At 42.5% G+C, this 16153-nt stretch overlaps 1 protein-coding gene across 8 annotated transcripts in view; it reads right to left on the minus strand.

Annotated features, from left to right (window-relative positions):
• RAP1GDS1 (Rap1 GTPase-GDP dissociation stimulator 1) overlaps positions 1-16153 on the minus strand; it is a 98208-nt gene that overhangs the window by 45304 nt on the left and 36751 nt on the right. For 4 of the 8 annotated variants that reach the window (XM_083571361.1, XM_083571359.1, XM_083571357.1 and 1 more), the window contains exon 2: positions 15838-15945. In XM_083571361.1, the coding sequence (XP_083427487.1) occupies positions 15838-15945 (108 nt within the window). Of the gene's footprint in view, positions 1-15837; positions 15949-16153 lie in introns of all 8 variants that reach the window. The other 4 variants (XM_083571360.1, XM_083571358.1, XM_083571356.1 and 1 more) reach the window with 1 other exon arrangement.

Here is a 16153-nt window from a genome sequence, read left to right on the forward strand (position 1 = left end):
GATTCTCAAAGGGGTGCTTTACTTACACAAAACCTCTGTGAGGTAAGGTAAATGCTGGATTTCCCCAAGGCTACTGAGTGAGATTCAGAACTTAGTAGTAATGCAAATGTTCTGCTTTTAAATCCACCATTCCAGCTACTGAGATGAGGTAGGTCAGATTTCCATCTTCAGAATTCTGAGGATGCAGGTAAAGAGCAAAGCTCAAAGGCTACCTGTGGTGTCTTATTTCATCTACTTTCAGAATAACATAGCCCCAATATGTTAAATAGCCTTAGGCTCAGACATATGCTGAATATTCTGAATTTTTAAAAAATAAGACACAGACATTTTGTAATCACAATAGAGGTAAAAAGCAGCTTCTCTCTCTACTCAGGAGTCCAACTACATTCAGCAAGGCTTACTTACAGGAGCGCATGCAGCCTTAGTTGTGTTTTGCTTTTGGGGCACCCCCGTTCCCCATGAAGGGTGCACACACAGCAAGCCCGGCACACAGGGTATTGTATTTGCATAAACAGGGTCACAGCAGATTCTACCACAGCTCTCCATCTCCCTTCTCACACCTTGGCCTCTTCTGCACAGCACATACCTTGTTCTCTGTGTTAGGGGTAATGTAACTTAAACATAGTAAGCAACTATTGTGCACATTCACCAGGAATCATAGAGAGTGTGCACATAATCTGTCAATTAAGAGCAATTGTGTACATTTTCCGGTCAGTATACATAATCTTCAGCAGACTTTGTGGAACGTGCGAAGACAATGAATTTTATATATTCTCTGGTCATTATGCAAATCTCAAACAATTCCCTCTTCACAGACAGATTAGGTGCACATTCTGTGTGAAGCCTAGTAAATGTGCACAATGGCCAGTTATTATGCACATTGACCACTTAACTTACATATATACCCACATTCACTGAACTGATGCCAATTTCAGTACTTCAGAAATAATGGGCTTTTTCAAAGAAAAGTCTAGAAATATACAAATTTCCAGTAATAAATAAGAGAGAAAACACATGCAAATATTTGCCACAATGAGTTCACAATGAGAGAAATGGATGCTTTAAATTTCAGTGTCTGAACTACAAAAAGTTACAGGGTTTTGTGTTTTGTATTGCCCCCCATTTCTTTAAGAGGAATTGACTGGACACAATCTACTGGGAGTTTTTCTTGCAGGCAGTTGCCTTGTGCAACTCCTATTCTTTTCAATAAGAGGAACAGATGAGTGATTCCCATACTGTAGGGATTGTTTGTACAATCTGGTCCCTACCCTATTACTTACAATTAGCATGCAAGATGCAATAATATGATCCCACCCACTGCACCACTGAGAACCTTAACACAGTATTGACTTGCTTTTATCACCCACGGTTTGACGGACTTGTTAACTGTGCGAATTAAATCAATGGTATAAAATGTATCCTGAAAAGCAGCGAAGAAAATAAAATTAAACTGTTGCCTCAGGTTAGTTTTGTGCAGCAGGGATGCTCTGATTTATTTGACTGAGATCAGCAAACACCAGTAAGACAGAATGACTCAGACTCAAAAGGACTTCTAAAAGAAAATGGAATGCCAGATCTCCTCCTCTTAGAATAAGAGGGCATGCAAAGAAAACTAACATTTTGGCAGACTTATTTCTTCCAGTAAAGATCATCTGACAGCTGCTGAAGTGGGAAGCTTCAGCTATGTGGGTCCTGCACAGCTTTTTACACTCACACACTAAATCTGAAGCATGGCAAACCTTCATGAAAAACACACACAGACATAACAGTATGGGACAAACTCAAGTCAATATCATTATTTTGGTCTGTGCAGACCCACAAGGCAGAGGTAGAGAACCTTTTTGTACTTCTGAAGAAGGAAGCCTGTTGATGCTGCTGCTGTTGTTGTGTAGGCTTCCTGAGGGATTTAGAACCCAGATCTTCCTGCATAAGGAACCTCCTTGAGTGCAGCAGGTTCTCTGCCAGTTGTGTAGTAGCAAATTAGGAAGTGCAGGGTCTCATCATGACTATCACAGGCACGCCCCTCTAAGATTATACAATAATATACTAATGATTAGAGATACATTGCAAGGATCAGTGCAGATCTCCGGGTGTTGCCCTTTAGCTAGTGCACATACATGGACAAATGATTTTGAGTGCTTCAATATCTCTTTTTAGAGTGATGCAAGTTCTGTTTTATGAAACGGAACTTGCATATCATTCTCTTGAAACTGAAGCACCTTGTGTTTTCAGTGTTCCTAAATGTTTAGCTCTGGGTAAAGGACCCCGGGATGGTTAAGTCCAGTCAAAGGCGACTATGGGGTGCAGTGCTCATCTTGCTTCAGGCTGAGGGAGCCGGCGTTTGTCCACAGCTTTCTGGGTCATGTGGCGAGCATGACTAAACCGCTTCTGGCGCAACGGGACACTGTGCCAGAGTGCACGGAAATGCCGTTTACCTTCCCATCACAGCAGTACATAGCCAGTGTGGTGTAATGGTTAAGAGCGGTAAACTTGTAATCTGGTGAACCGGGTTTGCGTCTTCGCTCCTCCACATGCAGCTGCTGGGTGACCTTGGGCTAGTTTCACTTCTTTGAAGTCTCTCAGCCCCACTCACCTCACAGAGTGTTTGTTGTGGGGGAGAAAGGGAAAAGAGAATGTTAGCCGCTTTAAGACTCCTTTGGGTAGTGATAAAGCGGGATATCAAATCCAAACTCTTCTTCATCATCTACTTGCACTGGTATGCTTTCGAACTGCTAGGTTGGCAGAAGCTGGGACAGAGAAAAGGGAGCATACAGTAGCTAAAAAACTCCCTTTCATGCAGGTTGAGTGGTTCTAGGACACTGTAGACAGGGACCCTTCTGCAGAAACAGGAACAGGTATTTGATCCCAGACAACCCCAAACCACTACGCCACTGCAATGTGGACCTACATGAGGAGGGAGGATCAATGGGCTCATTCCCACCTCTATCCCTCACACAGAAAGGAAAATACATAGCAGGGAGAATGAATGAATAAAGATTCTTCAGAAATGAGTATTCTCACAGCAGAAGCAACTGGAAATGGAAATGGGAACAATGCTGGCGGGTGGAAAGAGGAGAAGGACAGGGAAAGAGAAACATGACAGGATCAGCTGTGTTTTAGAGGCAGTGCCCTTAGGCGCTTAAATAGTCCTTATTTAACCGCTGAAATATTTAAAAACATTCCTTCTTATTCTTCACTTGCAGATTTGAAAAACACACGGACCAAGGTCATGCTGCAATGAAGGTCTGAAGCCATAAGGAACAGGCTTTAACAAATAAAAATATATAAACAATGGTGACGTTTTGTGTGACAGAAGGCAGACTGGAACCAAATCTCGTAGGGACCTGGTTGAGGTGAGGTGGGTTGGGAATGTGAAGTGAAACAGGAGCACTGCCTGACAAAATGAGCTCCTCTGTGTTACAGAGGCTGAGTCACACAGTATAGGGGCAGAAGACCAAGGAACCAAGAGTAATAACGAAAAAACGAGCTGGGAAGAAATGCGACCTTCCCCAACCTTGGGCCCTCCAGATGTTCTGGATTACAATTGTTATTTGCTTGCTTGTTTGTTTAATTTGTATACTGCCCTTCATCCATAGATTTCAGGGCAGTGCACAACATAACATTACAATATTAAAAACAAGCAATACATAATAATAATAAGCTGAAAACAAACCAATAATCCTGCCTCCCACAACACATTTAGAAGGTTGTAGAGGAATGCTTCTGCATGGCACCTAAATGCATTCCACAAACAGGGAGCCACTGCAGAAAAGGCCCTGTTCTCATGTTGCCACCCTCCGTACCTCTCATGGAGGCAGCACATGAAAAAGTGCCTCAGAAGATGATCTCACAGTCCAGATCAATTCACACGGAGAGAGGTGCTCCTTGAGGTATTGTGGTCCTAAGCTGTTCTGAGGCTTTATGGGTCAAAACAAGCACTTTACAACAGACTGGTGCTGGTGCATGCTGTAGCGCAGACCTTCGGGTTCTCCACTTTACCACCATTGTAAAGGCCTCCAGAGTTGTGCCTAGTTGGACCTTGATGCATCCTGTGCGACAGATGAACTAGTGGTGTAGCAGAATCCAGTCCAAGAACTGGCTGAAGCTCCCAGTTCTAATCTATTTGCCACAAATTCAACCCATGATCTCGCAGCCTCAGTCCCCCTTGCTCCACCAGCAATATCGGGGAGCAGATAGCCCTGCCTTAGAAACTTGCTGTAAGGCTATACATGCAACACTTCAAAATATTAGTTATTTGTGTTTATGAACTGGGAATATCATCATATGGTATGGGCACCTGTCTATGGAGATTATGTTGGGACACAGTAAGAACGCTGGTCTATCTAGCCCAGCAGCTGGTCCTATCTAGACAGCTCTCCATAGTTTCAGGCAGACAACCATCCTAGCCCCACCTGAAGATACTGGGAACTGAGCTTGGGATCTGTAGCATGAAAAGCAGATGCTCTACCACCAGGCTGCAGCTCTTCTCCCAGAAGGGTGCTAGAAATAGTCTGAAAATAATCACGGTGCTATTCTCTGCAAACATCTATCTGCTGACAAATGACTGATAAATGCTGGAGGCTAAGACTCCAGCCAGAATGTCTTGCAACAGCTTACAAATGTGCTGTGTGTGTGTGGGGGGGTGTTATTAAATATGTTTTTACTAACGTGAAGAGTGGCCTTTTTCTATTTCCCCTTTGACAGGCAATGAAGACCAGTTTAGCAGCCTTTTGCTATAGATTAATATTGTTGCTGCCCCTGCTAATGCAACGCCCAATTTGTAAGTGTCTGACAACTTTTAAGCAACTTCTTGGTAGGATTATCAGCACTGCTTTTTTATTAAATTCATACTGAGTGCAGTAGCCTAATCCTTACCATATCTCATCCCTGCAGCAACCGGCTGAAACATTTCCAGTTTAGCTAGAACCAGAGGAGAGACAAGAGGGCATTCAAGACCCATTATTCTTCCTCTAAAATCTGATGGGGCAAGTCAACGAGGGAAATCTGGAATAATGATGGACATTTCTGCCTTCTAGCCACTGCTGTAAACATTGACTCAGACTGCTAGTCCAGAGGGGTTCATCAGCATAATGCAATCTGACCTGATGAGCAACACTGCCTGCTGATTTTCACCCATGTGCTTGCTTTTATGTAACCAAACTTGTGAACCCAAAATGCCAACAATGGAGGACTGTTGCTCAAAGCCTCTCTGCGTTTTTCTCCTTTGTGAAGCCTTGAGTGATTGGATGCTTTCTTATTAATAAGTGTCCTTTGGCTTTCCACCCATGCAAAGGCTGATTTGAAACTTGGCAAACCTATGGAAAGGACCACACATACATGTGCTTGTACACACACACACACACTAACAAAGAGAATTCCAGAACTACTACTTTGACAATGTGGAGCATGATATTTGGCCTCAAAAACTCTTGAGTCTTCATTTCTAGAATATTTGGTTTGGCTGCAAATAATCTAGGTACAACGGCACTGTAGGAAATGACACTTACTCCAAACTTTCAAACATGCATTATTTAGAATAACCACTAAATACATTTTTACATCTAAGCCAAGATGGCAAAATACTAAATCTAGTTGTCTACTGTCATGTGATTCTCTCTTAGGAGTCTCCTTATCCCTACTACTTATAGGTTATGATTACTTTCTTGAAAATCTAATTTCCGAAGAATGCTCTAATGCAGGTATGGGGGAACTTTTGGCACTCTAGATACTGCACATCTTTTACCATCCCTGGCTACTGGCCATGCTTGCTAGGGCAACATCTGGTCGGCCAAAGGTTTCCCACTCCTGCTCTGAAGGTTAAATATGTAGTGCCATCTCTGAAGCTAAGCCCATCTGGGCATTGCTAGTACCTAGACAGGAAACTAGTGGAGACAATGGGATTATAATCAACCTTATACACAAAGCCAATAAAGTTACCACCTGTTTTGTTTTGCTTTTTAAATTAACCAGCCTACCACTCCTCATCAGCCAACATGTTTCCTTGGTGGCCACAGAAAAGATGCTTCCTTTCACTTGCAGCCAGCATGGAACACAGTAGACTGAGATATGGGGGGGGGGGCAGGGCAATTTCTCCACCTGCCTGCTCACTCAGTTGCATGAAATTCTAGTGAGTAGTTAGATACAAGGCTGCATACCGGGGGTGCCTAACCTGGTGTCCTCCAGATCTTCCTGGACTCCAACTCTTATCCGCGGCAGCCAGATTGGCCAATGGTCAGGAATGATGAAGATCATAGATTAGTCGGAGGGGGCAGTCACAGATTAGTCACCCCTGTACACCATGTGAGGAAACTGCTTTTATTCCAGTTCCATCCTCAACAAATGCTTTGTAAACAGCAGCAGCATTGTGACATGCTATAAACCAGTGCTAAGTGTAGTTTATACCGCTGCTCTGGCTGTGCTATGCCTATTGTAAAAATGCTAGCACTGATGTAGCCAGAGGATACAGCATCCACCTTAAAATTGAGTCATCCATACCCAGGTTCCCTCCCCCGCCCAGCCCAGTTTTATTAACCCAGAAATATGTGTGATTTATCCCTTTAGAGGGGAAAGAAAGTATGCACCATAATTGCAAAGGTGTTCCAAATCTATAGCAAACGCTGCAGAAAATTATCTTGGCTTCATCATATCCCTCCAACGTGCACTTATCAAAGGAGAAGAGGACGAATGTATAAAAAAGTTATGATCAACACGATGTAACACATTCATCTTGCTCTTTTAGCAACTGGGGAGGGGGGGGGCTTGGCAGAAAAAGGAGACCTGTGACCTAGCATAAAAATGAGAGAAGTGTGCAGTGACGACGACAATGTGATAAGGTATCTGACCCACTCACCTTTTGCCCCCCCAGCCTATATGAAGGAAACGCATCTGTGTAAGATTGCATCTGAAAATGTAAGTTGCTTGAAAGAGCCAGTTATTCTATTTCCTATTTACTGTTTCCAATTGTACACTACTGGCTATAAGAAGGTACTGTTAAACCTCAGCTATAATCCAGTGAGTCATAGGGGCGTAGGGGGCCTCAAATGTGGGTGCATAACATTGCTCACTATAAGTAGGGAGTATTCCCCAACTTAGAAGAGGGCAACTCACAAAACATATGGACCTTTCTTCAGACCATGCTCGTTTTCTTTAACACACTGTATTCTAGCAGAAATATTTAACCACATGCATAATTATCACTAAAATCATGTTGAATATAATTGAGGAAAAAATAGTAATAATGCCATTCAGTGTCATGGCATTTCAGTGGTTGTCAATTAGGTGGTCGTCAATTAGGAGGAGTAGCATTAGTTTTTACTCCAATATACCACCCCCTCCCAACAAGTACTGTCAAAGTTTTATACGAAACACCAAGTCTTGGGGTGCAATAAATATCCCTCAAGAGCTGGATGCAAGAATCATTTTAATGGAGAAATTAATACTGCATTTCATTTCATTACTGCAACATAAACTCCTTAATACTATGTAAAATGGCAGACTTCAGAAGTGTCTATGTGGGCAGGGTGTGGAAGGAAAGAAGAGGAACACCCCATATCAAATGTTGAGGATATGGGCACATTTGAACCTGGACCTTCAGGCTGAAGAATTCACAAAGGCACTTTCCCATCAAAGGACTGTATGTGCCTTGCCTGCTTTTCTTTATAACTCAAAACTCAATCTAAAAATGGAAAAAAAATAATAATCTGAACACTTACCCTGCCACAACCCATTCTGACATTATAGGAAGGTTTCAGGATCTGAAACTCAAGGCCTTCACCATAACTTGACCAAAAGTGAAATAAGAACAGGCACAGAGAACATAGGTTTAAATTGGCTCCTCCATGGCTTTTTATTGGATGCCCACTATGTAAAGAGACCCAACTTCACTCCCCAGGTAACTTAATACAAAGTGAAGGAGCATTTGTACCCAGAATGGATTTCATGGAAGGGATGTTCTTCCCTCCACTGTAGTAAAAGACAAATGTAGTAAAGTGACCATGACAGATGGTACGTAAGGTGCCTGAAAGCTATGACCCAGGGGATAGCAACAATGGATTATGCTAGAAGCCTCTTCCCTTGCAATGGGTGCAGGTCCTGCTATCTGCCTTTCCCTGACCCACGGCATCATGGACCTGCTACTTAGGAGAACAATAGCCAGCGTAGTGTGTGAGAGCACAAAACTAGAGTCAGAAACTGTTCTGTGCTGGATTCTAAAGCTGTGATGAATGGAAGAGCAAGAGCTTTTGGGGCGTTAATGCTGTGAGCCCTTCCATCCTATGCTCAGGTTGTGTATATATGTAAATAAAACCATATATCCTAAAGACTTCATTCCTTCATTCTAAGGAAGCTGAACCCTGGAGAAGAACTTGGTGTCTCTCAAAGCTCAGAGATTGGGATGCAGTGTAATATTGCTTCATTTTGTTTATTTTTGCTGTTGTTTCAACCAACATGGTAATATCAACCACCCAAAAAGAATATACATCATATACAATATATAAATAAATACAACATTAAAACACAATAGCAACCAACAGATGATGATGATGACAGATACAAACTAATTTCAGACAACACAACACAACACAACGCTTGGTGAAAAACATGATTGCAAAACTACTTGTAACACACCCAGAAACGTTGAACAGAAGATATTGCATAGCTAAACTGGGGATGCGGGGAGAATGGACAAAAAGATGAAACACACATCTACTGTCAATGTCGCACATTCGTACTCAATCTTCTTTCTTTGTTAAAAAGGACACACATAACCTTACAAGTTTAAACACAAAGGGTACTCATTCTTCAAAACTAAACTGTGATCTGCATTACAAATGCAAGCTCACAAGATGGCACTTAGGAAGGTTTTCACAAGCACGTAATATCTCTGTATTTCTCTTCTTCCAGAGAGTTCTATGCCAATGCTTCGTTTGCTTTCTCTCAGAGGCTGCTTGGATTCCTAACTGATCGATATAAGAACACCTGACCCTGTACTGTGGGTTTTTACATCTTAAGTTCACACACATCTCCTGTTTCAGAGCCAATAATGGTGGGGAGAGAGGAAACTAATGGGGGTGGGGGGAGGAGAGAACACTACACACTCAACTGCTTATGGCAGGGGTAGGCAACCTAAGGCCCGGATGCGGCCCAATAACCTTCTAAATCCAGCCCACAGACGGTCGGGGAATCAGTGTATTTTTACATGAGTAGAATGTGTCCTTTTATTTAAAATGCATTTCTGGGTTATCTGTGGGGCATAGGAATTCGTTCATCCCCCCCCCAAATATAGCCTGGCCCACCACATGGTTTGAGGGAAGGTGGACCGGCCCACGGCTGAAAAAGTTTGCTGACCCCTGGCTTACGGCATAGTGATTATTTCCTTGATATCAACAGGCTGCAACAATAGAGTGGTGGGGGTAGCAGGAGGTATGACTTCCTCAAACATTATTTAAAGTCCTTTCCCTAGATTCTCAGCTTGCATTTAAAAGACAAAAAACCAAATTTCACAGGTTTCCCACCCCCACCACAGAAATGCAAGGAAACGAGCACTGACAGAATTCCATTCCATTTCATTCCTCAGTAAAAAGTAACTATGATCCCACCTTCTATTGCGAAGTATTGGAAGACACAAGATCTACCCACCCGGGAAGAATGGCAGGTGAAGTTGATGGACTACATGGAACTGGCGGAAATGACGGGCAGAATCCGAGACCAGGGAGAAGAGTCGGTGGAAGAAGATTGGAAAAAGTTTAAAGACTATTTACAGAAATACTGTAAAATTAATGAATGTTAGAAAAAAGTGGGAATGAAGTTATATGGCTTTAGTAGAAATGTTATAAGGAATTAAGTATAAATAGATTATTAGACTATTAAAGGAAAAAATCAGGTTAGAATATGTTAAGATAATTTTAGGATAGAAAACAGAGGAAGATGGAAAGGAATTGCCTGGCCAGCACTGCAAGGTACTTTGATAACTGGCACTTAGAAGTCATGGAATAAGAGGAGAGATTATTTTATGGGTCAGTAACTGGTTAAGGAACAGGAAGCAAAGAATAGGAATAATGGGTAGTTCTTCCAATGTAAGGAATGACAGAATAGTAGAGTTGGAAGGAACCAGGAGGCTCATCTAATCCAAACTCTTGCAATGCAGGAATCTTTCACCCAACATGGGGCTCAAACCCACAACCCTGAGATTAACAAGAGTCTCAAGATCTACCAACCAAAGAGTGGAGTTCCCCATGGATCAGCATTGGGACCTTTGCTTTTTAAGCTGTTTGTCAATGTTAGGGATAAACAATGAGGTAGGCCAAGTTTGCTGCTGACACCAATTTGTTCAAAATGGTTAAAACAAAATCGGTAGTGAAATGGCAAATGTGATCCACTGTAAGCAAATGTAAAACAATGTACACTGAGGCAAAACAACAACCTTAATGTGGCTCAATCATCACTTGTTTTCTGGTGAGTGGTAAAATCTTGATTGTTTAAAAATGGATTCTGGTACAGATGTTTAAGGATCAGTTGCTGGTCTCCCCCCCCCCCCCCCGAGCTGTGCTGTCGTTTAAAACCACAGTTTATACCATTTTTATTTCTGCATTTTACTTTACAGTGTATTCCTCTTTACTGTTTTGCTATTTTAATTCAGAATCAAAAACATGGGGTATTAAATGCAGTAAATACAATAATAAAACCGAGCAGAGCCTTTTTGAATAGTTAGAAAGATCTAGCACCCATTCCAACTAAATCTGTTAATTCCCCGCACCCGGCATGTCATATTTTGCAGGCTCTGCCAATGCAAGCTATCTTTCTCACCCTGTTAAGACACACACACACACATACACATCCTAGTTCATTTGAAGTTGAGCATGTGCGTTTGAGAGTGAGAGACAGACGCCTGCCCACAGCTGTCACAGTCAGCCCTACCGCAGGAAGCACAAAGTAATGCAGCAATTCCACCGTTGGAAAGAGAACACCCATCTGTTGTTCCCTGGAAAATTCCTGGAGGCTAGATGTGTGTGAAACGCCCTCGTTATAAGCCTTTTGTTTGGTACAGATAGCACTACAGAATATGGAAGGTAATGAGCCACAGGGGAGACCAACTAGGAAAAGGGCAGATGAGAATCCATCAAACCAGACCTTCTTTTGCTTTCCTTGCTCAGGAAGGGGGATTAACAACATGTAAGGGAACTTTTGGGACCCAACAAGATTGTTAAACTACTGGAAATGCCAGACATTTTCTTTTTAGGCTAGTCAGAGGATTTCATTAAAAGAATTTTTCTGTCTCTGTTGGAGCATTGGTGACTTATGAAAGTCACACAAAGGCCAAAGGTTGGAATAATCTTCTAATCCGGAATCTCTATAGTTACTAGGGTGAGCAGCCTATTACCTCAGGTCTGAAAACCAGCATCTTGAATTAAGTGCAGATACTCCAGCAGTTAGTATCCAATTCCATGTGCCAACTCTATGACGTAACATTGGCAAGAATAAGGAACAAGGTTTTTACAAGGTCTGGTTCAGTTCCCTTTAAATATTTCAGTGTAGTACAGTATCATATCAAAATAATTTCTTTAATTTGCAGAATATGGATAGATATCTTCTCAAAACGGGAGCAAGCACATAAAGTTATACTGAGGACAATCCTAGATGCAATCTAGAATCGCCGTTCAAACCGAGTGCTGGAGAAGACTTGTTTATGATTATATTTTGGGAATGATACATTTTCTTATGTAGCTAGACTGTTTTATACTTTCTGGGTGTCCCATGCTCATATTATAAAGTAGTTGTGCTCTATGTTACAATTCAAGCACTGCTAGGAGTTGTTTCTTTTTGTTTTCCAACATGTTTCTTACCAATAAAAAATTCAGTGTGGTGCGAGCAAATTTTATTCTGAAAGTGAAGCCCAGAGGAAAAAAGTTTGACAACCACTGCTTTAAAATCTTATAAGGCAGAAAGCAATTACAGTGGTGCCTTGGGTTACAGACGCTTCAGGTTACAGACTCTGCTAACCCATAAATAGTACCTGGGGGTAAGAACTTTGCTTCAGGATGACAACAGAAATCGTGCTCTGGCAGCGCGGCAGCAGTGGGGGGGGGGCCACTAGCTAAAGTGGTACCTCAGGTTAAGAACAGTTTCAGGTTAAGAATGGACCTCCAGAATGAATTAAGTTCTTAACCCGAGGTACCACTGTAATAAAAATAAAATAAAATAAAATGGAGGCAGAAGCAACAACAATAACACAAAATAAAGTACCGTAGACTCGGAGATACGGCAACAGAATAAATTCACAAAGATCTTGGAAGAACAACAGTTTTAACCAATGCTAGTCCAATCAGAGTAGACTCATTAGAGTTAACATACATGACTAACTTAGGTTCATTAATTTAAATGGGTCTTGTCTGAGTAGAATGTAGCTGGATACAACCCAGTGTTTTTATCTAGCACCCAAAAGGCTGAAAAGAGTAGGTACCAGCTGTGGACCCCTGGTAGAGTGTTTCACAAGCAGTCCACCACCACCAAGGAGACTCTGCGCTTGGTCACTACCAACTTCAACTCAGAACAAGGAATGTTCAAATAGAGACAGCTAGTTTTGACTGCTAGAAGCTACCATAGTCTGAAGGGCAGGATAAAAATGGTTTAAATAAAAGGAAATTATATCCTTCAAAATAAGTTTTTGTTAACAGGAGACTTTAATTTTGTTTCTTTGTAAATGAGCCAGAATTTAAGATTTAACTCTCCATTCAAGACTCATCCGGTGTCTTAAAAAAACAAAAAACCCTTCATTGACACAATATTAAACCTATGGGAAACAGGACAAACTTGGTTGGCTTGGCCAATTATAAGTTTTCAGATTGATGATTCAGTTGATGGCTGACCATCTTGGCACCATGAGCTGATGGCTGTTTGAGAGTTTGGTCCCAGTAGGAGATGTTTCCATAACTGAGATTAATATGTTAGCAGCCTCATTAGGAGGCCAAGCTGTAAAACTGAGGACAAAAATGTTCCAACAAATAATTCAGTATCTTCCATGACTGATACTTCCAAGGCCTGAATTTTCAGGAGCAACTGTTGTCCAGATAAGATGGGGTGGAATTGCATGGGGCGATCAAACTGTATAATGACAATTTTTAGCACCTTCTAACAAGAAAGGATTCATTATGGCAACCAATACATTAGACACAGCTGGAGCATTACATGCAGAGTTCAAGAAAGGTATTTGGGAAGGGAGCCTGGTTCAGCGGCACAGCAAATGCTCTGCATGTAAAAAGGCCTCCAATTCAATCACTGTCAACTGCCTGAAATGCTAGAGAGCTGTTGCCAGTCACCAAGCTGAATTTATTTATTTTGTTATTGTTACATTTATACCCCACCCTTCTTCCAAGGAGCTCAAGGTGGCATACATGGTTCCCGCCCCCTATTTTTATCCTTAAAACAACTTTGCAAGGTAGGCTATTCTGAGAGATAGTTACTAACCCAAGGTTCACCCAGTGAGCTTCAGGACCAAGCGAGTATTGGAACCCTGGTATAATGTAGTTTCCTGTAAGACATTACTAGGAGAAATATCTCCATTTTGAACTATGTAAACCAGGCGTAGGCAAACTCGGCCCTCCAGATGTTTTGGGACTACAACTCCCACCATCTCTAGCTAACAGGACCAGTGGTCAGGGATGGTGGGAGTTGTAGTCCCAAAACATCTGGAGGGCCGAGTTTGTCTATGCCTGACGTAAACAAAATAATTTCTCTTTTCCTTCAAAGTTAAATTGCGGACCATCCGTTGATTCAATTTAGTAATAGCCAGTATTGACAAGGTATTGCTCTTATCCTGCCAGTGTTTTCAGTAAATGAGTGAAGTCAAGAAATGATTTGTTTGGACACCAGAAGGGAATCCCCGAGGTCCTCCACAGCATGGAAATACAGTTATGGAAAGATCAGCAGGATCCACCCATTTGCTGCTTGGTTTGTTTTATTTTGCTGCCTGCCAACCACGTGGAGCCATCAGTGAGCAGGCACTTGAGAGCCTTCAAAAAATATTTTGTGCTGAGGTGGGGGGGGGGGGAGTGGGCGAACTTCCTATTGCTCATTTTGCTGCCTACTTTTATATGTCCCAAAGCTCAGGAGTGGAGAGGAAGGATGATGATGATGATGATGATGAAAATAGTGTGAGGTGGGGGAGGCTGAAACTGGTTAACTGGGGCTAAAAAAGGTGGGCATACTTTTACTTCCTCCAAATCTGGTTGCCCCAGCAGGGGAAGCCAAACTCTCTTCCCTTCTTCCCTTCCAGAGAAAGGAACGTAGCAACAGAACCCAGAGAGGGCATCAGTCAACCGTTAGGCGTGGAGGAGCCAGAGTCAGATGAGGAGCTCACAGTCTGGTCACTCAGGACCTGGCCGCAGACTCATGGGAACAGATGCATCTTTGCCGACTCAGTGAGTGTCTGCAGTCTTGGCAGTCTTGCAAGACACGAGAGCCTCACAAGTGAGCACGCCTTGCCACATCTTCAGAAGAGTAGCAGATGGACATGCCGCCTTGTGAGGACAACTCTGCTGCTTCCTTCAGGTCCGACCTCCCTCCCTTGATCCTGAACTCCTTAAACTCGGGCTGCTGCTTCAAGCTGGACGGGAGCCAGGACAGTTGCACAGAAGAGCTAGCACACAGCTGCTCGAGGAACGTTTTGAAAATCTGGGGGTGGGCGAAGAAATGCAGGAATACCCCTGTTGCGGCTGTATTTGTTTTGCTGCCTACAGTAGGCAGCTGCTGGAGATGGTCCTCAGCTGAGTATGTGGGTGTGTTGAAAAGGATATGGCTTCTGTTGTTGCTGAATGCCCTACAGTGGGGACTACTCCAAAATGGCTGGAATGGGGAAGCCCAGTACAGAGGCACCTTCGTTATTATCACCATCATCATTCTCACTCTTTTCCTGATTGTTCCAAAATTCTTGGGGGGGGGGAGAGACCCAGTGCAAAGGCATCATTATTATCACATCGTCTTCACCTTTCTGCTGCTTCTGCCCAAGGGGCAGTGCAGTGCAGTGCAAAGACCTCATCATCATCATCATCATTATCAGCTTTTCTCCATTCCCAAATTGTTGGGTTTTTGTTGGGGTGGGCATTTCAGAAGCATCATTATCACCACCTTTTTCTCCTGCCTGGCCCACAGGAGGGATCACCCCCAAATTGTTTGGGGAGGAGACAATACACTCCGCAGACAGAAACATTATTATGTCTCCTAAATTCCCCTACTTTTGAGATGCATATAGATGACATTCAGCCTCGAACACCACACTAGTCTAGGCCAGCAGTGTTCAATTACTGCTCTGGTGAGTTGACTTTCATGTACTTTCTGCTTATTTTCCATGTATTTCTTTTCTGTCCCACAAAGATGATGATGATGATGATGATAATGATAATAATAATAACAACAACAACAACAACAACAACAACAACAACAATGCAGCCAGCATTATTTGTGACTATCTGTGACTCCACAATTGCATTTTCTCATTTTCTCATACAGAATTCTAGGGATTGGTGTCACAAAATTATTCTGAAAGCTTTTCAACTTAATAATAAAACACAGATCTTAAAAAAGTGGAGGGACAGACTTTTGGGTGCAGTGGAGACTTGGGGTGTAGGTTTATCTGCAGGCCCATAGTCAAGCTGTTGTTGATTTCCGGGTTTTAGTTTTCTTGTTTCTAAAGTCTCCCTCACCCTCTGCTATTTCTGTTCAACGTAAACAGCTATTGCGCCAGTTCCACTTACAGATTTATTCCATTTGATACACTTATTACCTCCATAATCATTTATTGATTGAATCATATGGTATGAAATTGGAGGGAACAATAAAACTTACTGTTTTGAGCCAGAGCTTGAAGCAGACAGTCCAAGCACCCCTCCAAGCTATCAGCTGTGCTGTCAACAGCTGTTATCTTCAGCTTCTTCAAGGCATCGCTTAGATTATCTGCTTGGATAACATGAAGGAGAAAGCAAAATCAGTGTCCTGGTCTGTCAATTGTAGCTTATGGGCTTAAAGTGCAAATCAACATAGATAAGGTGATGCCAACAAGTGCGCCGACAAAAGACATTGACTATTTTATCTCTCCCATTCCCTGATGCCAACAGGGCAAAGACTCTCTTTAGCTGGGGGGGGGGGGGGAGAGAAACAGACC

The sequence above is a fragment of the Podarcis filfolensis genome, assembly GCF_964270895.1.
Source record: "Podarcis filfolensis genome assembly, chromosome: 9".
NCBI classification, from domain to species: Eukaryota; Metazoa; Chordata; class Lepidosauria; order Squamata; family Lacertidae; genus Podarcis; species Podarcis filfolensis.